Raw genomic sequence first — 27,280 nt, forward strand, 5'->3', positions numbered from 1 at the left:
TATATATAATTAGGGATGACAATGAGTCGGGGTGGGGGCGGGTTTGCCATCCCCATCCCCATCCCCTAATTCCATCCTCATCCCCGCCCCAATCCCCGTTTTTCGGGTTCGGGGAATCCCCAAACCCGAAACTTCGGGGATCAACTTCTCATCTCCGCCCTTATCCCCGTTTCAAAAATATTAATATTGTAAGACGATAATGAATTTGGAGATTTTCTCAAACCAAAACTTATTATTATCTATTATTATTAGAGATAATATTAATATTAATATCAATAATAATAAGATTATTAATATTTTAAAAAATAATAATATTATTATATCACTAATATTAGTAATATTATTATTTTATTATCGATATTATTTTCGGGACGGGTTCAGAAATGGGGATAGTAATCCCATACCCACCCCGAATTACATCGGGGATTTAAAAAAATCTCCGAACCCGAACCCGAACCCAAAACCCGAAAAAATCGGGGATCCCTATTCCCGTTTCGGGTTTTTCCTGCGGGGCCTCAAACCTGTAGGAAAAGTTGTCATCCCTATATATAATATTTATGTTGTTGTTATTATTATTATTATTATTTTATAGTGGATATAAATCACAAATATATATTGCTATCTTTAAATTAACATAAAGTTGAATTGATTAAATACCTCATCCATATGAAAAAAATGCTATCACTAAAACAAATTATAAATGTCGGTTTCTCTGACTAGACAATAAAGTTATTCTATACTTAATACAATTACAAATATTTTTATGTTCATGCTATATCTTTTTGATTCAAGATAAATTAATTATATATAGTTAAAAATTATGATAAAATTATATTATTTTACATATAAATATACTAAGTTTTTTTTAGTAGAAAGGATAGGGAGATTCGAACCTTAGCCTAATCTAAAAACAAAAGATGAAATCAACTGGACTACAAGTTCGATCTCGATTAATATACTATGTTGACGCAATGTAGTTGCACACGACCATTATTATAGACTTGTATACTAAGAAAGATACCTTGGACTGTGATATATTTTTCAGTTAATCACTCGTAATTTTAACTTCTGATACCATTTTAACGAAAAAATATATTATAGATTAATTTTTTAATATTTTCCATTTTGTATATTATGCTTTCTATTAATTATTTTTCTTCAATTTAGAATAAGTAATGAAATAAATAATTATTATTACTAGAAATTTATATTTTATGTTATTATTTGTATATTATTAAGTGTGCATGCTTGCTATAAAATCAAGAATCTTTGTTAAGATAAATGAAGTTGCCTGTAATAATAATACAAATCTGACGCTCTCTTTGGGCAATAGTAGTTTGAAAACCAAACCCTAAAGGAGTCCTCGTAAGAAAAATTCGCCGTCAGATTGATCTTCTCTCTTTATAAGTTCTTGGGGGCCATCTCTTTCATCACTCTGCTATGTACACAAAGCCTCGCCCAACTCCCTTGTGGGTTCAGCTGAATTTTTGTTGTTTGTTTCAATTGGAACACTCTGATTGCTGCTCTTCTTGAAACTTGAAGCGAAGAAATATGAGCTCTTGCTTTGTGATTGATTGTTTTGTTTTCCCGGCCTTGAATCTGTGGTGAAAGTAAGTAGTTCCTGCGTGTTTGAGCAGCATCAAGCTTTGATGATCTTGGTTTCTTCTTCGAGAGTGGAGTTTTTCGTGAGTCTTGAAGGTAAAAGACTGGATTTTTATGAGATTAAAGATTCGATGTTTTAATTTGTGCTCGTGGGTTTTTTTATTCGTTTTATTGTTCGATTAATGGAATTTTCTGTTTTGATTGCTTTGTAGGTTGTACGATGTCGGCTTCAGCTTAAAGTCAGTCTCTGCCTTTCGTGGGATGAAAAAGTGAACAATTTGGGTTTTCGATCTGTGGATAAATATGTTATCTGATATGGGTAGGAGACCATTGCTAGAAAACAATGAAAGTTCCTTTGGTGATGATTTGGAGAAGGAGTTGGGCTTGTTGCTTCGTGAACAGCGGAGACAGGAGGTGGATGACCGTGAAAGGGAGCTGAATTTGTATAGGAGTGGATCAGCTCCGCCTACTGTTGAGGGCTCTTTGAGTGCCGTTGGTGGGCTGTTCAACCATGATGTTGGTGGCGGAGGCCATTCATCTTTTGCTGACTTTGATAGAAGTAAAGATGGCGATGGTTTCATGTCAGACGAGGAACTCAGGTCTGATCCTGCTTATTTATCTTATTATTACACAAACGTCAACTTGAACCCGAGGCTGCCGCCTCCTATGATGTCCAAAGAAGATTGGCGGTTTGCACAGAGGTTGCAAGGTGGGAATTCTGCAATTGGGGATAGGAGGAAGGTACATAGTAGGAATGACAGTGGGAGTGGTGGGAGGCATTTGTTTTCAAATCCACCAGGGTTCAATTCTAAGAAGCTAGAGGATGAGAGTGAGAAGGAAAAACTGCACGGTGCTGTGGAGTGGGGTGGGGATGGACTAATTGGTTTGCCTGGATTAGGACTTGGTAACAAGCAGAAGAGTATCGCTGAGATGTTTCAAGTGAGTTACTAGAATTTGGTGGCCTTTTTAATAGCAGTTGGAAATACCAACTTCTAGATTTTTATGCTTGAGGATATTCTGGAGATTCTATCGTCAATCATGTGAATGTGCTATGATTTCCCTATTCTCAACTACTTATTTAATTTATTTACAAGGGATATGCTTTGTTTTCATTGAGATGATGTCAATCCAGAGATGAATGAGTGACTGGACGGAGTCAGACTGACTATTGACAGAATCAGAATTCTTATTTTTTACACGTCCATTTATGTGTGCATTAAATACTTGGGATAAGATAGTTTGATCTAATTAAAGAGTTTGGAGTCTTCCATTTTTTTCGGATTGTATAGTTCATTGTTATTTTCAACCTGCCATTAATTGCAACCAGATTTGCATAGGCATGGTGAATGAAATACCGTTTTTATGATAGTGTATTTTTACATCTGAAAATTAACTTTTTCAAATACGTAATATTATGTATATTAGTTTCACTTTCCAGTTGGTTGATCATCGTACCATATTTGTAGCACTTGTCCATTAAACATATTTACTGCATTAGTCCAAATTGTTTGCGGTTTAAATTTAATTCTTTTGGCTCATTTTTCATTTTCATGTTTCCTACTGTTGTGATGGCTGATTTAGAAATCGCTTGCTTAAACAAATAAAATGTTTTGCTTGCAAGAACTTGTTAGATCCTGCTGTTAATAACTTGGACATTCTCCATTTCAGTAGCCATGGATGTGAATCACCAAGTGATGCATTTTCAAATTCATGTTCATTTTTTGACTTGATGGACTTAAGTGCTACAATTGTTCTCTGGCATTTTTATGTATGAATCTTTAATACGCAGACGCCCATACATTTTCGGGTTCCTCCAACATGGCAGGATTGCTATTCCGCAATATGTTTTGATTTGATGTTGCTTTTTGTGATTCCAAATCATGTCCTCTGTCCCTTTACGTTTTCTTTGATTAAAGTACCTGATATCTTTGTAGGATGACTTGACCCGCACTACTCCAGTTTCTGGGCACCTTTCACGCCCAGCTAGCAGGAATGCATTTGATGAGAATTCAGTGGAGGCTGAGTTAGCTCATTTGCGTCGTGATTTGACATCGTTAGACCCTATACGCAATAGTTTAAATATTCAGGGGTCGTCTGCTTCACAACATTCTGGACCTCCTGCGTCCTATTCTTATGCTGCAGCTCTTGGGGCATCCTTATCAAGAAGCTCTACTCCTGATCCTCAACGCATTACAAGAGCTCCCAGTCCCTGCCTAACTCCTATTGGAGGAGGTAGGGTGAGCAATTCTGAAAAAAGAAATATCAGCAGTCCAAACTCCTTTAATGGTGTATCTTCTCACACAAATGAATCTGCAGATCTAGTTGCTGCTTTATCCGGCATGAATCTTTCAAATGGTGTGATAGACGAGGAGAACAATTTCTCATCTCGAATGAACGAAGTTGTTGCAGATCATAAAAATTACCCTTTTAATCTTCAGGGTGGCCCGAATAGCATGAATCAGCGTGCTTATGCCAAGAAACCTGAAACTGGGCAATTTAATATGTCTTCTGTTCCCCAGTCGGGTAAAATGACCAATTATGAAACTGGTCTTAACAATGGTGGTGGGTCAGATCTCAGTAACACTTCGCTTCATACTGAGCTGCAGAAAAATGGTGTTCCTTCCAATACCTCATATGGGAAAGGATCTTCTAATACTGGAGTTAATGGCGGGGTTGGTGTGCATTCCCCGTATCAGCACTTGGGCAGCCCAAATTCATCATTCTCGAATTATGGAATCAGTGGCTATCCTATGAGTCCAATTTCAGGCCAGCTGGGAAGCTCTAGTTATCCTCCTTTGTTTGAGAATGCTGCTGCAGCAGCTGCTGCTGCTATGGCTGTACCAGGGTTAGACTCTAGGATTCTTGGAGGATCAAATCTTAATGCTGCAACCAGTGAGCAGAACCTTGGCAGAATGGGAAGTCAAATGGCAGGGAGTGCGCTGCAAACACCTTTTGTTGACCCTTTGTATCTGCAATACTTGAGGACAGCTGAATATGCTGCTGCACAAGCTGGAGCTCTTAATGATCCCTCTTTGGATAGGAACTACATGGGTAATTCCTACATAGACCTTCTCCAAAAGGCTTATCTTGGCAATTTGGTAGCTCCACAGAAATCACAGTATGGTGCCTCCTTAAGTGGCAAGAACAGCGGTTCTAGTCCTCATGGCTATTATGGAAATCCAGCGTTTGGGATTGGATTGTCATATCCTGGAAGTCCCCTGGCAAACCCCATGGTCCCAAATTCTCCTGGAGGACCTGGGAGCCCTATGAGGCATGGTGAGTTCAACACGAGATTTGCTGGTGGGATGAGGAATGTTGCTGGGGGTATAATGAATCCATGGCACTTGGATAACATGGACACTAGGTTTGCTTCGTCTCTACTGGAGGAGTTTAAGAGCAACAAAGCCAAATGCTTCGAACTTTCTGAGATTGTTGGTCATGTTGTTGAGTTCAGGTACAAGTTTTTGATTGAATAGCCTCAAATTATTATTTTCATTCATATCTGCATTTTTCAATGCGTCAATCTTTATGACCATGATTAGTGCGGATCAATACGGGAGCCGGTTCATCCAGCAAAAGCTTGAAACTGCCACAACTGAAGAAAAAAACATGGTTTTCCAGGAAATTTTTCCTGAATCTCTTACACTGATGACTGATGTTTTCGGTAACTATGTAATCCAAAAGGTACCAGTCCATGGTTATTCATACAGTTGATGATTTTTGTTCTACTTTACTCATCACAGCTGGTGCTTGGACTTCGTTAATTCATATAATCTGCTAATATTACGGTCTTCCCAGTTTTTTGAGCATGGAATGGCAACCCAAAGAAGAGAATTGGCTTGCAAGCTTTTTGGACATGTTCTTACCTTGAGCCTTCAAATGTATGGTTGTCGGGTGATACAGAAGGTCATTCAGAATTCCCTGTCTTTAACAATTATTGCTCCTGAAAATCTATATCTATGTTATTCTGTGGTTAATTATTGAATCCCAAGACACGACATGGAAGTAAAAGCAGTTCTGTATCATTTATGGCCAATTATTCGTTTCTTTGCTATATATTTTTTGTAAGCATGTCACGGCTAATTGAAACGTAATGTTGTCTGATTATTAAGGCAATTGAGGTCGTCGATGTGGATCAGAAGATAAAGATGGTTGGAGAGCTAGATGGGAACGTGATGCGATGTGTACGAGATCAAAATGGGAATCATGTCATTCAGAAATGCATTGAGTGTGTTCCAGAGGAGCACATTCAGTTTATTGTGTCTACTTTTTTTAACCAAGTTGTAACCCTTGCGACACATCCATATGGATGTCGAGTGATACAGGTTAGATTATTGTGGCATGTTTTGAATTTTATGCTTTCACCTTATTGAGTAGCTTAAGTGTGTAGATTGAGGTACACATTTTATTTGGCAGCGCGTTCTGGAGCATTGCAGTGATGAAAATACGCAAAGAATAGTGATGGACGAGATTCTGGGATCTGTAAGCATGTTGGCACAGGATCAGTATGGCAATTATGTCGTTCAGGTTCATAAATCTTCTATGAATTTGGAAATCCATGTGAATTTTCATAGACTATTTACATAAAATTTATGTTCTTGTCTTGTATCTGTATTTTTTTGTGCCCGAAGTATGTTTGATTTTACCTTTTTTCCCCTCCTAAACAAGGACAGGCAAAAATAATGTTGACTGAAGAAGAAATAAAAATTTAATTAGTAATTTATGTCTAATGAGTTTGAATGGGCAATCTATTACCTTTTATTCATGCTCTAATATTGCACTCTCGCTGCTGTAGATACATTTATTTGCTCCTTTTTTTAATCGCAGTTAACAAAAATTAGTTTTTGTAATCTAATAGCATGTGCTGGAGCATGGAAAACCACACGAGCGATCGACCATAATTCAGGAACTGGCTGGAAATATAGTTCAAATGAGCCAGCAGAAGTTTGCGTCAAATGTTGTTGAGAAATGCTTGACTTTTGGAGATCAAAACGAACGCCAACTGTTGGTGAACGAGATGCTGGGAACAACAGATGAAAATGAGCCTCTTCAGGTACTAGTTTTAGTTTCTCCAAATTTAATTTCAGTGAGTCAAGTCAGTCAACCATAAGTCTTTGAGAGTATTTCTCACTTTCCACAGCAAGATTTTATGATAATGATGTTTGAAGGGGTTTGAGATTGTATTTTTGTGGCAGTTCCTTGGTTTGGGAACTGAGGAAAATATAACATGTGTAGTTATAAACTTATAATTAGTTGACAATTTGTTAAGGCGTACCAAATATTTGGTGTTCAGATCTGTAATTTATATTCCTTCTATAGAAGTGATTTGTCCTGCGAATACTAATTATATTGGTATATGGATATCCAATACTTAGGCCTGACTGTAAGCAAAAATATCCTCAGGCTGTAAAGATTTTTAAGTCTTAGTTTTGTTTTTTTTTTTTAATGTTATTAAAAGCCCGATTTAAAAGATGGAATGTAATTTTTTATAAGCACTAAACCAAAGTCCAATAAGAAATACGATTTGTTGGCTTACCCTAACACATCAAATTTCATATTCATCTGCGATCTAGAGTGAGAACTTCACGAGGGTGATATTACGTCTGAAGAAGAAGAGGGAGACCACAACGATGATATTGAATTTGTGTCGATTGACAAAGAATTTGAAAATAATGGAGAAGTAAATATGTGATATTCTACCAGTTGTATGAGTTTGAACGCATTTTAAATTTGATGTTACTGTATTAGAGTTATAGTATTTAATTTATTATGTTGATACTGTGGAATCCGCTTAGCTCCAGCCTAGGCACTGGTTTGGCGCCCGACTCACACATAGCGAATTTTAGAATCTTGCATGATTGATAATTAACCTACTGAAAATCATAATAATCAATCCATAAATTGAAAAAATGTAAACAAAACAAATATTAATATAAAAGAAGAGAAGATTCTTACCAAAGGAGAAGGCCGAGAAGGGCGAGTTTAAAAGTTCGATTTCTCACTATGCAGAAGTTAAAAAAAAATTGAGCACTTTTCTCTCAAGCGCAATTAAGCGCGCTTTGCGCTTTGGGACGAAGCATTCACTTCTGAGAACTCCAAAGTGCAGGCCTAGTGCTTATGGCGCTTTGTGCTTAAGCGCAGAAGTGAGCGCATTTGACAACTATGTTTTCAATAATAATTTTCATATCCGGATAGATGCATAGATGGTTTTTTTGGTGGAAATGATGAAGATGTACGGAAAGGGGGGAAATAATTCAAAATATCAAATGTTTGCTTTCAAAAAAAGGCTGTAATGTTTTCAAATGTTAACGATAGAAGCGACGATAGAACCAACTTCTGTTCAACTTTTTCTGTCATTTGTTGATGGCGAGGAAAGGAAGTTGGGAAGGAATAAACTGGAAAACTGTCGGTCTGATGACCACTCTTTTTTTATTGCTTATCAATTAAATTTGAAGGTAATTGATGGTAATCACACTGGAATGTTTTTTTCTGAGTGGGGATGCGCGTTATATTTCATGTGCCGATGAGGAGTGTATCACTTTGTTTCTTGTCTGTGTAATTTTTTTGAATAGTTCAACTTCTAATAATAAAGGATCATATACCACCTTCTTCTGTTTTTCTGTAATCTTATGCTAAACCACATATTTGTGAATGTTGCGATATTTGTGCAAATTGCTAGTTAAATGAAGTTGCGTTTAGTTGCTATATTTTTATTATACGAAGTAAATTCGTTCTTTATAAGTTTGCTTGTTTTACGTCTATCTTATATATGATTACAACCATAAAACTGTCAAATGATTATGCTATTTGATGTGCTATAAATCATGGGCTTCTTAGTAGGGATTATGATTATGAAAGCGATGAAAAATAAATCTTAAATCTAATTAGTGAAAATTGAGAGAGTCGATATTTTTCCTGTGCAAGAATGGCGGGTTTTTAGATGTCGGCATGTCGCTAGTCTGAGGTATATCCAATGTTTTCATGAGAAAAGGCAGGTTTTTCTGGTGATTTTTCACGATATTCTTATCCAAATCCTTATTTTTACACGTCATTTTTTTTTCTCTATTACAGGCTATGATTTTTACTTGTCATTCTTTTTTCATCATTACCAGGCTATGATGAAAGATCAGTTTGCAAATTATGTTGTACAGAAAGTTCTCGAAACTTGTAGTGATCAGGAGCGTGAACATATCATGTCAAGAATAAGAGTACATTTGAATGCATTGAAGAAGTATACATATGGGAAGCACATTTTAGCCCGTGTAGAGAAACTAGTTGCTGCTGGGGGTATGCTTGCATAACCTAACTTTTAATATATTTTTCATGATTTTTTTCCTTAAAAAACAATTTGGTTAATCAACTTAGATTCTCTGGTACTCCAAACATGATCTCTTTCTTACATTTTCAGAGGACTAAAGATTGCTGCTTCTTCAAGCTATTGTTACATGAGAATTTTTTTGGAAGTGAACGTGTGGGGAGCAATTCCTTCCGACCCCAAAAAAAATAAACTAATAGATGTATGCATTCTAATGGACAAGCTTTTTCTAAATATACCCTTTTATAACAAGAGTTGATGTTTGGTAATGTTGTAATAATTTTTAGAGCGATTGAAATGTCAAAATCAAGAAGCTAAAAATAGTGGCTTAAAGGGCTTTATAGCTTACGCTTCTGTGTAAAAAATTAAAAATAAGTGTTTTTTTAACTATTATTCTCAAGTATAAAACTGCTATTGTATTTTTACCTCAAACACAAATAATAAAAATCTAAACTTTATAAATTTGTATTCTATGTCAAGTCTTATCCAGCCGAATTCAAAATCTGGCGATTTTTTTTCCTTATTTCTTAATGATCTGACTTTACTGTATTCCTGTCTACTTTTACCGCTATGAAATGAACTCTGGCCTTGTTTGTTCTTACAGAGAGGAGAATTGCTGCGCAGTCGGCATATCCGTCGACATATCCGGCTTAAAAATGTCGTAGGGAAGAACTTTGTTGTACAGCTAACCGAGGCTAGTTTGAGCTACCTCTCTCGTCTTTCTTTCGAGATGGTATGATGTGATTGCAAATAAAGTTAATGCCTGTACTAAAAATGTACATTGTTTAGTTCGTAAGTTTATATACATAGAGTCTAGTAAGCTGAGGCTCAGATGTCTAATATTCCTGATGCCCCGTAGAGAAGAGTTACAAGTGCTGAGGGTGTAATATATAAAAAAACAGGTGAGGTAGTTTACAGTGCGCTACGTTACTGTACAAAAACATTAAATTGGTTTTCTAGGTTTAAGGCCGAGCGATGCCGTGTATGGTACGTACTATAACAATTTTCTTACTTGGCCAAAGTATATGTTAAGCCCTTCAAATTTCTCTATTATATATTTCATTGCTTAGTATTAAAACCTCAGTGTGCATGTTTATTCTGATATAATGGGTTCATGTGTGGCTTCTGGGGAGTTAGGTTTTTTGGATCCGTACTTGTGTGGAAGTTGACCTATTCTAGATATGGTGGCTTTTCTCCACTGGCAATCTGGATATTGTTGTTAAGAATTCATTTTAATCCCACTACTCTGAAACAACTGCCGAAAAGGGATGTGTGAATCCGAAATCAAAATGTACATAATTTGTTTTGCATATGAACACAATAATGTTGCATGGAATGTTATCATTATAGTGATCCATTGTTTCTTGTTTCTTGAAACTGTATATGGTGCCCTAAACTCTGGGATTGAAGGTCATTCGGGCTGCTCCGGCGTGGGGCGAGTCCAACAATATTGTCTTCAGCAGCGGCAGAATCAATTTTTTTTGTTTATTGTGGGAGTGGAGAGGGGGCAGAAACGGACAATTTTGTATAGGAAATCACCTGGTTTTAAGAAGTGTTTTCACAAATCAAAACATCTTGCCTGTTCCTGCACATTTTCTCAGAAATCTGAGAAAGAGCACCTCTGTAGATGCCCTTGTGCATGTTTCCATGAATTCTCAAGACAACTTGACTGAATCAATAAATAGAACCAAATGTTTTTTCACTATTGCCAAACCTATCTTCATTTCTTTCAAGAATCAGTCTTGGGCAGTTTGGAATCTAGTCCACAAGCTTGTCAGAGGATGGAAAGTTTTTCAATCTTCAGTATGCTGTGTACTTGGCTAGTTTCAGTACTCCCAAACGGACTGGAGACGCAATGTCTGGAATATATTAAAGATTAAAAAACAAAAGGTCGAAGTCATTTGGTCACGAAATGAGTAAAATCTTCTTCAACGTAGGCTCCTACTTGATTCTAAACCAATGAAGTATCAAATAAACCAAAACAAACTTTTAGGATTAAGTAGAACTGACATTAACATTTCAAATTCCAGTCAGCAGTGTATCCTTGGTTCATAGCTCTTGGAGGCCTTCCTAATAAGATGGAATCAAAGAGTTTTCTTAACGTAAACTCACTTCTCCTTGATTCTCAGTGGCACTCACATTTCTGTTGATAACATATTACAGAGTGAATGATTAGACTTCATAGTAAAGGAGAAAACTTAATACTTTAATTCTTTTAACGAAGAAGCAAAAGTTTACACATGTGGTTATAGTTTTATCGTTAACTAGTAACTCATCAAGTCCTAACTCATTGTTGATGCAAGTGCTAATATCCTTATTAAGGGCACAACTGTTCCGAATCCCACGCGTAAGACCTCGCCTCATCGAAGCAAGATCTTCCGAAGCATAAGATTCTAAAATGTAGATGCAAACCGAAAATTATTTCAGGCACAAGAAGTAAGATATGCTATACGATTGTCATATTGGTGAACAAAGGAGAAAATGAATGGTTGTTGCATTGCAATTTACTTTGATTTCACATTATCTCACAAAGGATGAACAATCAAACAAAAGAGACATGTTCACGACTACTTAATGGAAACAAATATACCGAAACCAAACCCAAAAAAATCTCTGCAAAATATTTTCAATCTGCTGCAACTGCATCATTATCATCATCGCCTTCTTCCATCTTCTGCCCAAATCCCCTAGGCCCGGCTCTAGCTCTGGCTCCAATTTTCCTCCTCTTACCATTTTTCTTCTTCTGAGCAGCCTCTTCTTTCTCAAACTTCTCCCTCTCCCTCTTCTGCAAGAAATCTGTCACAGCTATGTAGACGATCTGACAACCACAAACCATCCATCCATTCATTCAGAAATTAAAACACAATCCACTTGCCAAGATGAAAACTTTTGACCAAAACAAGTGAAATTTCAACAACAAAATCGTAAGATCTTGGAAGTGAAAATCATACCCCTATTGTAAGAACGGATAAGCCAATGAAGGCGACGAAAAGAAGACCTGATATGACGGTGGAAACTCCATCATCGCTCGTGGGAACTATTTCTTCAGGAATAGCATCTGGGATTGCTTCTGAAAGAGAAAAGATCCCACCAGTTGCGCATAGTCTCCAACTTTTGGTGGGTTTTTGAGGAACTGCGTTTGGAAAGCCGAGGTTATGGGATCTTCTTCTCGAAGAATGGTTTGTTGGAGATTCAAGTGCAGAGGTTAACAATGGAGAAAACGAGCACTTGGGGGAGACGAATTGAAGAGATTTATGGTCGAGAATGAGAGAGAGTGGAGTTGGAGATAACGGTGCGGCTAATGCGGCCATGTTTACTTCCACTAGTAATGCTTCAACATTCCCTTCTCGCTGGCTATGGCGATGGGCTTGTTTTCTTCTACTTTTTACGAGGGATAAGTTCATTTTCACTGCAACTAATATCTAACCCGTGTATCACACGTGATAATATTATTAAAAATGAGTAGAAAATGAATAGATATTTAAATTGAAAAAAATAATATAATTATAAAAAATAAAAATAAAAACTATTTTTTGGTTGATTTTAAAAAATTTTCTTGAATACAACGCATGTCGATTAATTTTTTTGACTAATAATTACTATCATATATCAAAATTTTAGATTGTGTTAGCCTAAGGCAATGACACGATGCTTATCGTGTTTAGTGTATTGATGTCGACCAACCTTAATACATATTTAATTCTTTAATTTTCAAGAAGCTATATATTATTATTTTTTAACATGTGATAAAAAAAATATTTTTAAATCACATTCAATAGAATTAATGAGAAATATTTTTTTAAAAATTCAGTAATTTCGTCTAAATCCACATTCACAAACAATTTTGTGACATGACACGTGTTTGACACATTTCAATGATAACAATAATTGTTTCATCAATATTTTTATCCAAATAAGTTGTGATTTTATCTACAAAATCTCTTTATAATATACACAACAGCCTATTATTTCAAAAGAAAAATGAAACACATAATCATAAGTAAATTATGTATAAATCAGAAAATTTATTTTATTAATATTTACTATGTGTATTCCAAAACAATGTCAATAAATTTTATAATTGTCTTCTAATAAGATGCGTACTTTCTTTAGAATTAGTTTAATCATTTCCATCACGGGACATTTTATACCATCATGTATCCGTGAACTTTGTAATATAAAATAAAATTATCACATTAGTAATACGTAATAATTAAAATTTTATACAAATAAAAAAATAATATTTTTTACTTCTCGATCATGAAAGACAGATTTCAAACTTAATATCTCGTTGTTCTAGTTGTTTCTATATGTAGGCAGTTCATAACAACGAACAAATCTAAATTTAAACGAACATTACATCTTGGAAGGATTCAACTCATATATGGTGCTGAAAAGAGAAGTCATTTAAAAATTCAATTTTGGAGTAGATAAATTTAGTAAGATAAATAGAATAAAATTGGTTTCTAATATAATATGCAGTATTGCAATATTTATAATTTAAAATTCAAATAAGACATCCCAATGAACAAAAATTATACATTAGATTCTTTTGACAGAATTGTACCATACATTAACTATTTCAAATTATGGAAATCTCGAATTGCATGCATTGGGTGTCAAACATATCTGATTATCGAGGGTAATATACATGTTTATTTAGAGTAATTTAATGTCAATTTGAAACTCTTTTGAATCTATATATTTTAATTTTCTTGTGTTCTCTTATTTAAATTTTTAAGAAGAAAATTTAAGATATACAATATACATATGGTTTTGGAAGAAAACTACAATGCATTAATTATTTCAAATTAAGGTAATTTCGAAATAATACGCATTTGGGATATAAAAAAATTTATGGTTATTAAATGGTAATTTAATGTCCATTGGAAAACCTTGTTGTAGTGATAACTTTTAACATTCAACCAATTTTATTTTTAGAAAAATTAGATAAACTAATTAAATATTATATTTCTTTTTAGCAAGTAATTTGGGCAGGAAATTATTAAAATAACAAATGTATTTTTGAATGATTTACCTCATGAGTGATACTGAACATTGTAATCATTTGTATTTTAAATTTATTTGTACATTTTTTAATTAAATTGGTTGATATAATCAATACAAAATTTTTAATATACTTTATGTTTTCAATTGAGTTTAGTTTCAATTTGAATAAAAAAAAAAGAAAAAACTTATAATACATAATTATATTTGAATTAATATAAAAATGAATTAAATTCAAATTTGTACTAAATGAATTGATATAATCAATGCAAACAATAATTGAAATGATCATTTATTGCAGTACACATATTTCAATATTCATGATATATTTTTCCTTTTTTAGAAATGACATTTTGGCGAGAAATTACTATTTTTGACAAAAACTCTGCTTTTATATATATAGATAGTATGACCGGTCCTTCGGTTACGGTTTAATTCGGTTTTTGATAAGTATTTGAATAAAATAATATTTCATAGTTTTACGAAATTTCGACAACAACACAAAAATCTTTATGAGATGATTTTACTAGGCATATCTCATATTTGGGTAATCCATGAAAAAATATTATTTTTTATGACATAAATATTACTTATTATTTTACATATGAACATAATTAATTTGTCTCATCCGTTAAACCATCTAAAGAAACTGCTAAACTATGAAGTATTAATAGTCAAATCAGACCAAGAATTTCCGTTGAGTTCAATTTGATCTTATGGGATAATCCATTTTAAATTTTAAGCTCCACAAATAATTAGTGCATGAGGTCTTTATATTTTAAAAAATAGCAATTGACAATAGATAGGGATAATTAAAACTTTTATTTGATTACATATTAGAATGATTGTAAGTAAATTATCGTAAATTAAATTAGTTATGTATGTTAATTTGTTCAAGTTTTCTTTTTTTTTTTTTAATAAAATATCTTAATCTTTTAGAAATAGCTTGTCATTTTACAAAAAGTTATAGTTGATGGTAATTGTGTAACTCAAATCTTTTAAACCACATATCAGTTTAAGCACTACGGTTCGATTACTCTACCAAGCAAGGAAAATTATTGCACCCAACATGGTGTCGGCAAATAGGAAATGCACTTAATGCATTTCCTGTGGTGCATTAATTTGACTAAATAATTTGAAGACGAAAAAAAACGTGGGGTTGACATTATTTGACTCGGGAAAATTCAGAGAAAAAAACACGTTTTTATACGCGTTTTCACACGGACAAGGGACTTTATAAATAGAGCTCACCCTTCATTCTGAAATCATCTCTTCTTCGAGTTTTCTCTCATCTTATAGTATTTGAGTGCTTAGTTCTATATGTTCTCCTATATTAAGAGAGTGTATGTTCTCTTTGGAAATACAGTGAGTGAGTTGTACACCACAAAATATTATAGTGGAATTCTTTTCATCTTGCCCGTGGTTTTTACCCTAATAATTTTTAGGGGTTTTCCACGTAAATCTCGGTGTCCAGTTTATTCTTTATTTTCGGGTTTTATTATCTCAAATTTCGCACGTGGGACCAACAAGTAGTATCAGAGTCTTGGTTTAAAATTTCTTAAAATTATGAGTATGCTCTGTGGTGCTAGCCTAGACTGAGCTTCCACATCAGAAAATATTTTTGAGATTTTTTTATTAAGGCGAGATTATTTTGTCCAGTCTACAAAATTGTTGTAGACATAATGTAACGCCCAGATTCGACGACTGTCCTCACTGTATCAAGACGAGTCTTTCCAGCGTGCTTATGTCCTCACTCACACACCCCTGGGAAACTTCCCAGGAGGTCACCCATCCCAAAATTGTCCCAAGTCAAGCACGCTTAACTTTGAAGTTCTTATTTGATGAGCTACCGAAAAGAAGATGCACCTTCGTGATATGAGTAGTACAAATCAAATCTTTTAAGCCCTCTTCAACTGTACAGTCCATTACATTGAACAGTCTCAGAATCCCTCTCATTCCCGTGTGGGTCGGTTCATTCATGTTCCCTCCACCTAGAAGCCTGCCAGGAGCCGCTCATTGTCCGTGCAACTGATGGCACCGGCGATCACCCCCCTCCTTCTTCGGCCCCGGGCCTCACAGATCCCATAATAAAGGGATACAAAGGGTGACCAAGTCTACCATTCTTTTGAATTTTGAATTCTAGTTTGATATCAAATGATTTGTTGGTGCATGTTTGGGTGAGGTGGCCGATCCATTACCATCTAGACTAGGTGAGGATAAGGTTGATCATTAATTAAATGGTGCTCCCAAAAATAAAAGAATTATCCTACTAATTAAATACAAAGAAATGGTCAAATGTGTTGAGTTGGCAAGGGATAATCTAGCAACTAAGGGGGCCGAAAATTCACTAATAAATGGAAGGAAAAAATGTTTTCTAGCTAGTAAATTTATAATCCTTAAAAGCCTCACTAATCCCTAATTAATTTAGTGAATTAACCCTTAATTATTGGAACTTAAATGAACTTATTTCTTAATCACCTCAAGTAATTAAACTAAATCCTCAAAACATCCTTTTTAACTTAAATGAACTTACTTGCTAGCTAAATTAACTTCTGAAAATATTTCTCGAATCTTAAATTCTATCTCAAAACTCCAACTTCAGTCCGGCCTCACGGAAATGCTAAAAATCAAACTACTGCATGAAATAATAAAATAATTAACTTCAAAGAAATGCCTTTAAAATAATCATGCAATGAAGTCAATTAAATTTTAAAAATCTAGAATTATACATGGCTTATACGTAGACTGATTTACGGGTTCTACAATCCTTCCCCCCTTAAAAAAATTTCGTCCTCGAAATTAGAACTCACCGAATAACTCGGGGTATCGATCTCTCATCTCCGACTCAGACTCCCATGTAGCTTCCTCCTCTGAATGGTTGAACCATTTGACTTTGACTCGCTTAACCAGCTTGTTCCGAAGCTTCTTCTCCTGTCTGTCTAGGATCTGCACCGGTCTCTCCTCATAAGACAGGTTCGGAGTAAGCTGCAACGGCTCGAAATTCAGCACATGCGAAGGATTTGCCATATACTTCCTCAGCATGGAGACGTGGAACACATTGTGTACTCCGGCCAGATTCGGCGGAAGAGCAACACGATAAGCTAGCGTCCCAACTCTGTCGAGGATCTCAAACGGTCCAATGAATCTCGGACTGAGCTTCCCTTTCTTCCCAAATCTCATGACACCCTTCATAGGTGCCACTTTCACAAAGACATGATCGCCCACTGCAAACTCTAAATCTCTCCTCCGCTGATCGGCATAACTCTTCTGTCGACTCTGAGCAGTCCTCATCCTATCACGGATCTTGACTACTACATCTGCCGCCTGCTGAACAATCTCTGGACCCAACTCTGCTCTCTCTCCTACTTCATCCCAATGAACAGGAGATCTGCACTTGCGGCCATACAGTGCTTCATACGGAGCCATACCAATAGAAGACTGGAAGCTGTTGTTATAGGTGAACTCAACCAATGGCAAGTTCGACTCCCAACTCCCTGAGAAATCAATGACGCAAGCACAGAGAAGATCCTCTAAGATCTGAATAACTCGCTCTGACTGCCCATCTGTCTGCGGATGGAAAGCTGTGCTAAACAGCAACTTCGTACCCAAAGTCGAATGCAAACTCTTCCAAAATGAGGAAGTAAATCTGGGATCTCTGTCAGATACGATTGAAACTGGAATACCATGGAGTCGGACTATCTCTCGGATATACAGCTCTGCATATTGAACCATCGTGAAAGTCGTCTTAATAGGCAAGAAGTGCGCTGATTTGGTAAGACGATCTACAATCACCCAGATAGCATTCGATCCTCTGGCTGACCTCGGCAATCCCGTCACAAAGTCCATGGTAACATTCTCCCACTTCCACTCGGGAATAGGGAGAGGCTTGAGCAAACCTGCTGGTCTCTGATGCTCGGCCTTCACTAACTGGCAGGTAAGACACTCGGACACAAAACGTCTTATGTCCTTCTTCATACCGGGCCACCAATACAATAGCTGCAGATCCTTGTACATCTTCGTACTCCCTGGATGAATAGAGTACGGCGACGTATGGGCTTCTGATAAGATATCTGCTCGGATAGAATCACTGCTAGGAACCCATATCCTGTCACGGTATCTCACAATACCATCACTGACTGAATACAAGACACTACCTCTGGCTTCATCTCTCTTCTTCCACTGTGCCAATTGCTCATCTGCTGACTGACCACTGCGAATACGGTCCATAAGTGAAGACTGAATGGTCAAGGTAGATAGACGACGAACTCTACCTCGAGGATAAGTCTCGAGATCAAACCTCTGTATCTCAAACTGAAGAGGTTTCTGAATCGTCAAATGAGCCATCACTAAGACTTTCCTGCTCAGTGCATCCGCAACTACATTAGCTTTACCCGGGTGGTAGCTAATGTCACAATCGTAATCCTTCACAAGCTCCAACCAACGCCTCTGACGCATGTTCTGCTCCTTCTGCGTAAAGAAGTACTTGAGGCTCTTGTGGTCGGTAAAGATCTGGCATTTCTCTCCATACAGATAGTGCCTCCAAATCTTCAAGGCGAAAACTACGGCCGCCAATTCTAGATCATGGGTAGGGTAGTTCTTCTCATGAGTCTTCAGTTGTCTAGAAGCATAAGCTATCACCTTCCCATGCTGCATCAATACTGCGCCAAGACCGAGCTTCGAAGCATCGGTATACAGAACAAACTCACCGGACCCTGACGGCACGGCCAAAACTGGTGCTGAGATAAGAGCTTGCTTCAAAGTATCGAAGCTCTTCTGACACTCCTCGCTCCAAACAAATTTCACATTCTTCTTGGTCAGTGCTGTGAGTGGAACTGCAATCGAAGAGAATCCCTTAATGAACTTCCGATAATATCCTGCTAAGCCAAGAAAACTGCGGATCTCTGATGCATTCTGAGGCACAACCCAATCTCTGACTGCTGCAACTTTTGCTGGGTCTACCTCAATACCACTGCTAGAAACGATGTAGCCTAAGAACGCCACCTTCTCTAACCAGAATTCTCATTTACTGAACTTTGCGAATAATTTGTGCTTCTGCAATGTCTGCAACACTGTGGTCAGATGTCTGTTATGCTCCTCCCGACTCTTGGAGTAGACGAGAATGTCATCTATGAACACTATCACAAACTGGTCGAGGTATGGCTGAAATACGCGATTCATGAGATCCATGAAGATCGCTGGCGCGTTCGTCAGTCCGAACGGCATCACAAGGAAATCGTAGTGGCCATAACGAGTCCTAAAAGCAGTCTTGGAAACATCAGCATCTCTCACCCTCAACTGGTGATAACCAGAGCGCAGATCAATCTTGGAGAAAATCAAAGCTCCCTGCAACTGGTCAAACAGATCCTCAATCCTCGGAAGTGGGTATTTGTTCTTCACTGTAACCCTGTTCAACTCCCGATAGTCAATACAAAGTCTCATAGAGCCATCCTTCTTCTTAACAAACAAGACTGGTGCGCCTCAAGGTGAGAAGCTAGGGCGAATGAACTCCTTGTCCAAAAGTTCCTGTATCTGCTTCTTAAGCTCTGCCATCTCTGTCGGTGCTAGTCGGTACGGCGTTTTGGATATCGGAGCCGTACCTGGCATAAGCTCAATGGAAAACTCCACCTCTCTCTCGGGTGGCATACCAGAGACATCTTCGGGAAAAACGTCTAAGAAATCTCTGACAATCGGAACATCTGAGGCTGACTGGCTGGGTTCCTCGGGGACAGATAAAAAGGTCGCTAGAAATGCCCGACACCCTCTATGCATGAGCTTCCTGGCCTGAACATAAGGAATAATGCGCGGTAAAGGAAAGTACATGTCCGGCTCAAATAAGAACTGCTCCATTCCAGGCGGTCGGACAAGAACAGATCTCCGCTGGAAGTCTATCAACACTCTGTTCCTCAATAGCCAGTCCATCCCTAGGATAATGTCAAATTCCGGCATCGGTAGCACAATCAGATCCGCATAAACAAGATTACCGTGCAGCTCAAGGTCTATATCTCGGATAACATTGGTGGCTGCCATCTCCTCGCCTGATGGCAACACTACTGAAAAGGCTATGTCTAGCCAATGGTCTTGATCTTGAGAAAGTTTGCAAAGACCTCCGAAATAAACGAGTGAGTGGCCCCTGAATCTATCAAGGCCTTGGTAGCGGAACCAGATATAAAAATATTCCCTGTCAACAACATAGTCTCCGGGTTGGTTTCCACGGCATGGAGAGCAAAAACTCTGCCTTGGGTAGGCAGATTCTTCTGAGGGCACTGCAGCAACATGTGATCTGGACTGCCACACTTAAAACACTTTCCTGAGCCAGACATACATGCTCCAGGATGGCGGCGTGAGCACCTGGGACAGACTGGGTGCTCATAAGTCCTCAGGACTGGGCGTCCCCGCTGCTGCTGCTGCTGCTGGCCTCTGTTTCTAGGCGGTCCATGAAAAGGCCTCTTGTTCTGCTGCTGATGTTGATGAGGAGGAGGGCGGTGTGGTACCTGAACTGGGCGCTTGCCCTGGCGATCCCTCTCGATATCCCGCAGATCCTGCTCTGCGGCTAGGGCCTTGGAGACAGCAATCTCATAAGTAGCAGGGTCAGACACCCTAACATCCCGGCGCAAGATCGGCCGTAGACCTACCAGGAAATGCATCAACTTGGCTTTGGCATCATTCGCGATCAGGGGCACAAAATGACAGCCTCTCTCGAACTTACGGATGAACTCCGTAACCGTCATATCTCCCTGTCTCAGGCTCATGAACTCAGTGGTCAACCTGGTGCGCACTTCCTCAGCAAAATATTTGGAGTAGAAAACCTCCGTGAAGCGTGTCCATGACAGTGTAGCCAAGGTCAGGGCTACTGACGCTCCTTCCCACCATAAGCGGGCATCTCCACTGAACAGATAGGTGGCACAACGGACTCGGTCTGCGTCTCCCAGCTCCATGAACTCGAAGATAACCTCGAGGGATTTGATCCATCCCTCGGCAATCATGGGGTCAGACGTCCCAGAAAACTCCTTTGGACGCATCTTCATGAATCGCTCGTAAACAGCCTCTGGCCCTGTCGGCCTAGTCACCACAGCATTGCTCCCCGCAAACTGTGCGAAGAACTGCGTCATCCCAGCTAGCATCTGGGCACTCATGTCAGGTGGGGGCGGTGGTGGAGGTGGAGGAGGAGGAGGTGTCTGCCTCTCTTGTCTCTGATCGTCATCGTCCTCGCGATGGTGCTCGCCACTACTTCTCGGGCGTCCTACTTGACGTCTAGGGGGCATACTGTTCCAACATAACCTATACGTAACTAACATGCATAATTCCAAAATTTATTTTAAATGAACACTGAAATGCTGAAAATCTGGTCGAAATTATTTCATGGAAGCATGCTGTCAAAATAATTCATGCTATAAATAAAATGCTGAACTGTAAAACTTACAGACCGAAGGCGTGGCTTCGTGAGCTTCTCGTGGTTAGTAGTAGTGTAACCCTATACAGAACCACCGCTCTGATACCAACTGTCGAGGCCCGAAAATCCTTGCTTGAAAATTTGCGGAAAATTAAAAATTTTCTTTTTAAAATAAATGGAGTGCCTCATTCATAAAATCAACTGATAACTCAAGTTCAATGTTTAAAACATAGGAGCGGAAGAAAATAAAGTTTGCCGAAAATAACAATTTCAAAATATTCAACAGCTGATAAAAGGTCTGAGCATAAAAAAAATGGCAAGTGCTGAAACTGAGGTCCTCGGGTGCCACTACTGCCGACCCAAGCTGGCTCACTGGTCCCCGCCCTCGGCCCTGGCCTCAGCAGTACCTACAATAATCAAGTCTAGTGAGCCTAAAGACTCAGCATGCAAATATCATAGGTAACGAGTAAATACTGAAGTAAAATGTGCATGGGATAAAACATCATGTCATGAGGCATACTGAAAATAACTTGTACTGAGCAATTATAATACGTGCATAACTGAACTGAAATCATAGTAAAAATGTTTGCTCCTTGGAGCCCTGTACTGAAATAACTGGTAAAAAATTTTCTGTTGAGATTATGGTCTACGCCTGTGGCCCCTGCACTGAACTGAACTGATCGGTAACTGGCTACCGGGGAGTATCAAGCTGAACTAAGCTGACCGGTCACTGGCAACCGGGTGGTACCAAACTGAACTGATCGGTCACTGGCTACCGTATAAAATAATGCTCCCATAATAGTGAATTGACCACAAGCAATATCGCATAAATCTCAAAAAATAAGTATTTTCTATTTTCATGCACGTAATATAATTAAATGGCATAATGAAAATATCCTGTATATTTTACCAACTGGATTGGATCGGATCATTCCCAGGCTCGCTGCAACCTAGATATGCCATGAAAAATATGCAACAGCTTATACTTGACCAAACTATGTATATTTTACCAACTGGATTGGATCGGATCATTCCCAGGCTCGCTGCAACCTAGATATGCCATGAAAAATATGCAACAGCTTATACTTGACCAAACTATGCAATTAAGTTTGAAAATGCGACAATTACGTCTAACGACTTCGTATTTAATCATGACTCCGAACCAACCCGAACCGACACTGAACCGACGTAGAGTCATGATTAAAATACGCTTAAAATTATGAACTAATGCTCCTAAAATGATGAGGGTCGAAATCTAGGTGAAATGAAGGCCAAAACAAGAAACGCTCTTTCGAGAGTCAATTTGGCACATCGCACCGTAAATTCTCGTACGACCTCAAAAATGATCCGAATCACGAACGTTAAAAACACGACCTTCCTAACTTGATGAGGCACTGTCCAGTCCAAGGCCACAGGCTAAAAGCCAACCAAGAACTCAAACGAGCCTTCGAACCAACATAGCAACTTGCTGTAAATTTCCAACAGCTATACCATCGCGTATCTTGTGTTGTTTTCGAGACTACCGGCCATTGGTGCGTGAACCACCTACCAGAGACTCTTACCAACATCCCAAGGAATGATTTGAACCATGGCTAAGGGCCCTAGGCCAGCCACAATCCGCATCACACCATAACTCAACCGAAGGGTCCAACCGAGAGCATCTTGCGTGTATGCGTGTGTAGTGTTTATGCTATGATCGATGTCTCGTGTTGTTCCAATGGCCATTTGATTGACCATGACACGATCTAAACATCTAGGAGCATGGTATGAACCGTGGCTAAGGGCCATAGGCCAACCAAGATCCATACCAAACCAACCAAACCCGAAGCACAAGTGCTGTCCAACCGAAGGGGCGAGAGGGGAGGGGGTTGTTTTGCGTAAAAACCGATGAGCCATGGACCAAGCCACCAAAAGAGTGACTTAGTCACGTCTTAGACATGCTAGGGGAGCGATCTAACCATGGCTATAGACCCTTGGGGTAGCCAAGATCAGATTCAATCCCTTGACAGAAAAATCTGAAATTTCGAAGCACAAAATGGCAGTGGAGGAATGCTGCTGTCATTTTCGGTTCCATCATGAATGGGGCTGATTTGAATGGACCAACATGGTCCTAATGCACCCTATTATGTGTCTAGATGTCGCCTTGGGAGCCTGGAGTCGAACCATCCACCTGAAACCACTAAATAAGAGGAAACGTGAAGCTTGCCAAGGAAAGTCAAAAAAAATCTGCACCATGGTTTCGAAAATATTTGGACATGCATCTCGATTTTCTCTTGATAAAACATGATCACATACTGAAAAATAATTGCTAATATGACTTGATTGAGGTTTGAAAGAATCTAGACATGCCTTGGTTATCGTTTGAAATAAAAACGAAAAGAATACGACGACTCGGCGCGGAGGAGGTGGAGCGCTTCTTTCCTTTTCTTTCTTGCTATCGACTTTTCTCTCTTGTTCTAGGCTGTGAAGGTCACGATTTTTAATCTGAAATGGATGCTGATTTCGGTGATGGAGGAGGGGATTAAGTGGTTGGGGGAGTGAGGGGAGATCCCATAATAAAGGGATACAAAGGGTGACCAAGTCTACCATTCTTTTGAATTTTGAATTCTAGTTTGATATCAAATGATTTGTTGGTGCATGTTGGGGTGAGGTGGCCGATCCATTACCATCTAGACTAGGTGAGGATAAGGTTGATCATTAATTAAATGCAAAGAAAGGGTCAAATGTGTTGAGTTGGCAAGGGATAATCTAGCAACTAAGGGGGCCGGAAATTCACTAATAAATGGAAGGAAAAAATATTTTCTAGCTAGTAAATTTATAATCCTTAAAAGCCTCACTAATCCCTAATTAATTTAGTGAATTAACCCTTAATTATTGGAACTTAAATGAACTTATTTCTTAATCACCTCAAGTAATTAAATTAAATCCTCAAAATCTCCTTTTTAACTTAAATGAACTTACTTGCTAGCTAAATTAACTTCTGGAAATATTTCTCGAATCTTAAATTCTATCTCAAAACTCCAACTTCAGTCCGGCCTCACTGAAATGCTAAAAATCAAACTACTGCATGAAATAATAAAATAATTAACTTCAAAGAAATGCCTTTAAAATAATCATGCAATGAAGTCAATTAAATTTTAAAAATCTAGAATTATGCATGGCTTATACGTAGACTGATTTACGGGTTCTACAATCCCTTCCCAGGAGGTCACCCATCCCAAAATTGCCACAAATCAAGTACGCTTAACTTTGAAGTTCTTATGTGATGAGCTACCGAAAAGAAAATGCACCTTCGTGATATGAGTAGTACAAATCAAATCTTTTAAGCCCTCTTCAACTGTACAGTCCATTACATTGAACAGTCTTACAATCCCTCTCATTCCCGTGTGGGTCGGTTCATTCATGTTCCCTCCACCTAGAAGCCTGCCAGGAGCCGCTCATTGTCCGTGCAACTGATGGCACCGGCGATCACCCCCCGCCCTCTTCGGCCCCGGGCCTCACACATAATGACGGGCATGTATGAGATAACAAAGTTCAACGGAAGCAATTTTGTGTTGTGGAAAATAAGAATACAAGCTTGGCGTCTATTGGAGATAGACCGATGGAAATTACGGACGATGAAAAGTGGAATGAGATGAATGATAATATTGTTGCCAATTTACACTTGGCTATAGCAAACAAAGTATTGTCAAGTATCTCTGAGATAAAAACATCAAAATTTATCTGGGATACTCTGACAAAGATGAACGAGGTCAAGTCGTTACACAACATGATTTTCCTAAAGAAAAGGCTTTATACTCTTCGGATGGCGGAATCCTCATTGATGACCGACCATATCAACACACTACATACTCTATTTGCCCAACTCACTTCCATGGAGCATAAAATAGGGGAAAATGAACCTGCAGAGCTTTTATTTCAAGGTCTACCAGATTCATATGATCACCTTATCATCAACATTACCAACAATATTCTTATGGGCTTTCTAAGATTCGACGATGTCTTAACTGCGGTTCTCGGAGAAGAAGGTCGGCGCAAGAATAAGGAAGATAGAATGGTAACCTCGAAGCAGGCAGAGACTTTACCGATGATAAAAGTAAGATTTATGGATCGTGACTCCAGTGGGAGCCAAAGACGAGGTAGATCAAAGTCGAGAAGTAAGAAGAAAAATATTTATTGTTTTAAATGTGTCGGTAAAGGGCTTTTCAAGAAAGAGTGTACGAATATCGAGAAAAGTCTTCAAGGAAATGTGGCCAGTGCTTTAGGCAGTGGTGAAATATTATTCAGCGAAGCAGCAACTGTTGCAGAAGGCAGACACAAATTTTGTGACACATGGATTATGGATTCAGGAGCGACGTGGCACATGACGTCTCAGAGAGAATGATTTGATAATTATGAACCAGTCTCAGGAGGATCTGTATTCATGTGAAATGATCATGCCTTGGAAATCGCTGGGGTCTTTACTATCAAAATTAAAATGTTTGATGGCACCATTCGCACCATACAGGAGGCACGACATGTGATGGGACTGACTAAAAATCTTTTGTCTTTGGGGCAATTAGATGACATCGGGTGCAAAACACGTATCGAGAACGAGATCATGAAAATTGTGAAGGGTGCGCTTGTGGTTATGAAGGCGGAAAAATTTGTTGCAAATCTGTATGTACTTTTAGGAGAAACACACAAAGAGACAGAACTAGCTGTTGCATCAATTGGTTCAGGTGAAGAATTAACAGTGTTATGGCATAGAAAGCTCGGGCATATGTTAGAACGGGGGTTGAAAATTCTCTCATAACGGAAGCTGCTACCGGGACTTACAAAAGTGTCACTACCCTTTTGTGAGCACTGTGTTACCAGTAAACAACACATATTAAAATTTGGCACTTCTACTGCCAGGAGCAAAAGCATATTGGAGCTGATTCATTCGGATGTTTGTCAAGCACCGGTTGTATCCCTAGGAGGAGCGATATACGTTGTCTCGTTCATTGATGATTTCTCTAGGAGATGTTGGTTGTATCCAATCAAGAAGAAATCAGATGTTTTCCAAGTCTTCAAAGATTTCAAAGCTCGAGTTGAACTTGATTCTGAAAAGAAAATCAAGTGTTTGAGGACTGACACTGGATGAGAATATACTAGTGACGAGTTTGATGCATATTTTTCAACATGAAAGCATCAAAAGACAGTTCACGACGGCTTACACACCTCAACAGAATGGAGTGGCAGAGCGGATGAACAGAACCTTGTTGGACAAAACAAGAGCTATGTTGAGGACTGCAGGTCTAGAAAAGTTATTTTGGGTGGAAGCAGTCAAAACCTCTTGTTATATTATCAATCGTTCTCCTTCAGTGGCAATTGATCTGAAGACTCCGATAGAGATGTGGACTGGGAAGCCGACAGATTATTCTCATTTGCATACATTTGGAAGTCATGTGTACGTTCTGTACAATGAGCAAGAAAGATCGAAGTTGAATTCGAAATCCAGAAAATGTATCTTCTTGGGTTATGTTGATGGAGTAAGGGGTTTCGCTTGTGAGATCCTACTGTTCACAAGTTTAACATCTGCAGGGATGTTATCTTTGAGGAAGATAATGTAAAGGGAGACAAAGGCACACCGAATTCAGAAACTACTATTTTTTAGGTGGAAAATAAAACGGACGAATGTCAAGTTTCTTGTGAAGCAGTAACAGAGCACGAAGAACAAGAACATGTTGAGTCTGAAGTTTCCAATGTGAGGCCGTCAACTCGAGACAGAAGACCATCAGGTTGGCTTTTAGATTATGTCACTGAAAGTAAATTGCATATTGTCTATTATCAGAGGATGGATCTAGTTTCCACGAGGCTACTCAAAGCTCGGATGTATCATTGTGGATGATAGCAATGCAAGAAGAGTTGGAGACATTAGACAAGAATAAAACTTGGGATCTTGTTACACTACCATGAGGAAGGAAAGCCATTGGGTAACAGAT

The 27,280-nt window shown here is 38.4% G+C and overlaps 2 protein-coding genes across 3 annotated transcripts; one reads left to right on the top strand and one right to left on the bottom strand.

The window, feature by feature from the left end:
* The first annotated feature begins 1,289 nt into the window (after window positions 1-1,289).
* Window positions 1,290-9,972, top strand: LOC142555151 (pumilio homolog 2-like). Of its 2 annotated transcripts, none has more exons than XM_075665858.1 (10): window positions 1,290-1,698; window positions 1,815-2,541; window positions 3,537-5,056; window positions 5,145-5,286; window positions 5,401-5,508; window positions 5,715-5,927; window positions 6,019-6,129; window positions 6,461-6,655; window positions 8,715-8,889; window positions 9,522-9,972. In XM_075665858.1, the coding sequence occupies exons 2-10, from the start codon at window positions 1,906-1,908 to the stop codon at window positions 9,569-9,571; spliced, it is 3,150 nt and encodes a 1,049-aa protein (XP_075521973.1). In that variant the 5' UTR covers window positions 1,290-1,698; window positions 1,815-1,905; the 3' UTR covers window positions 9,572-9,972. The 2 variants fall into 2 exon arrangements, with proteins under 2 accessions (XP_075521973.1, XP_075521974.1); XM_075665859.1 differs by having other exon boundaries at window positions 1,290-1,610.
* A 1,421-nt stretch (window positions 9,973-11,393) lies between these two features.
* Window positions 11,394-12,326, bottom strand: LOC142555152 (uncharacterized). The gene is made up of 2 exons (XM_075665860.1): window positions 11,869-12,326; window positions 11,394-11,735 (listed from the first exon to the last, which is right to left on the bottom strand). The coding sequence occupies exons 1-2, from the start codon at window positions 12,319-12,321 to the stop codon at window positions 11,544-11,546; spliced, it is 645 nt and encodes a 214-aa protein (XP_075521975.1). The 5' UTR covers window positions 12,322-12,326; the 3' UTR covers window positions 11,394-11,543.
* Window positions 12,327-27,280: the final 14,954 nt, after the last annotated feature.

This window comes from Primulina tabacum, chromosome 9 (assembly GCF_025594145.1).
Source record: "Primulina tabacum isolate GXHZ01 chromosome 9, ASM2559414v2, whole genome shotgun sequence".
NCBI lineage: Eukaryota > Viridiplantae > Streptophyta > Magnoliopsida > Lamiales > Gesneriaceae > Primulina > Primulina tabacum.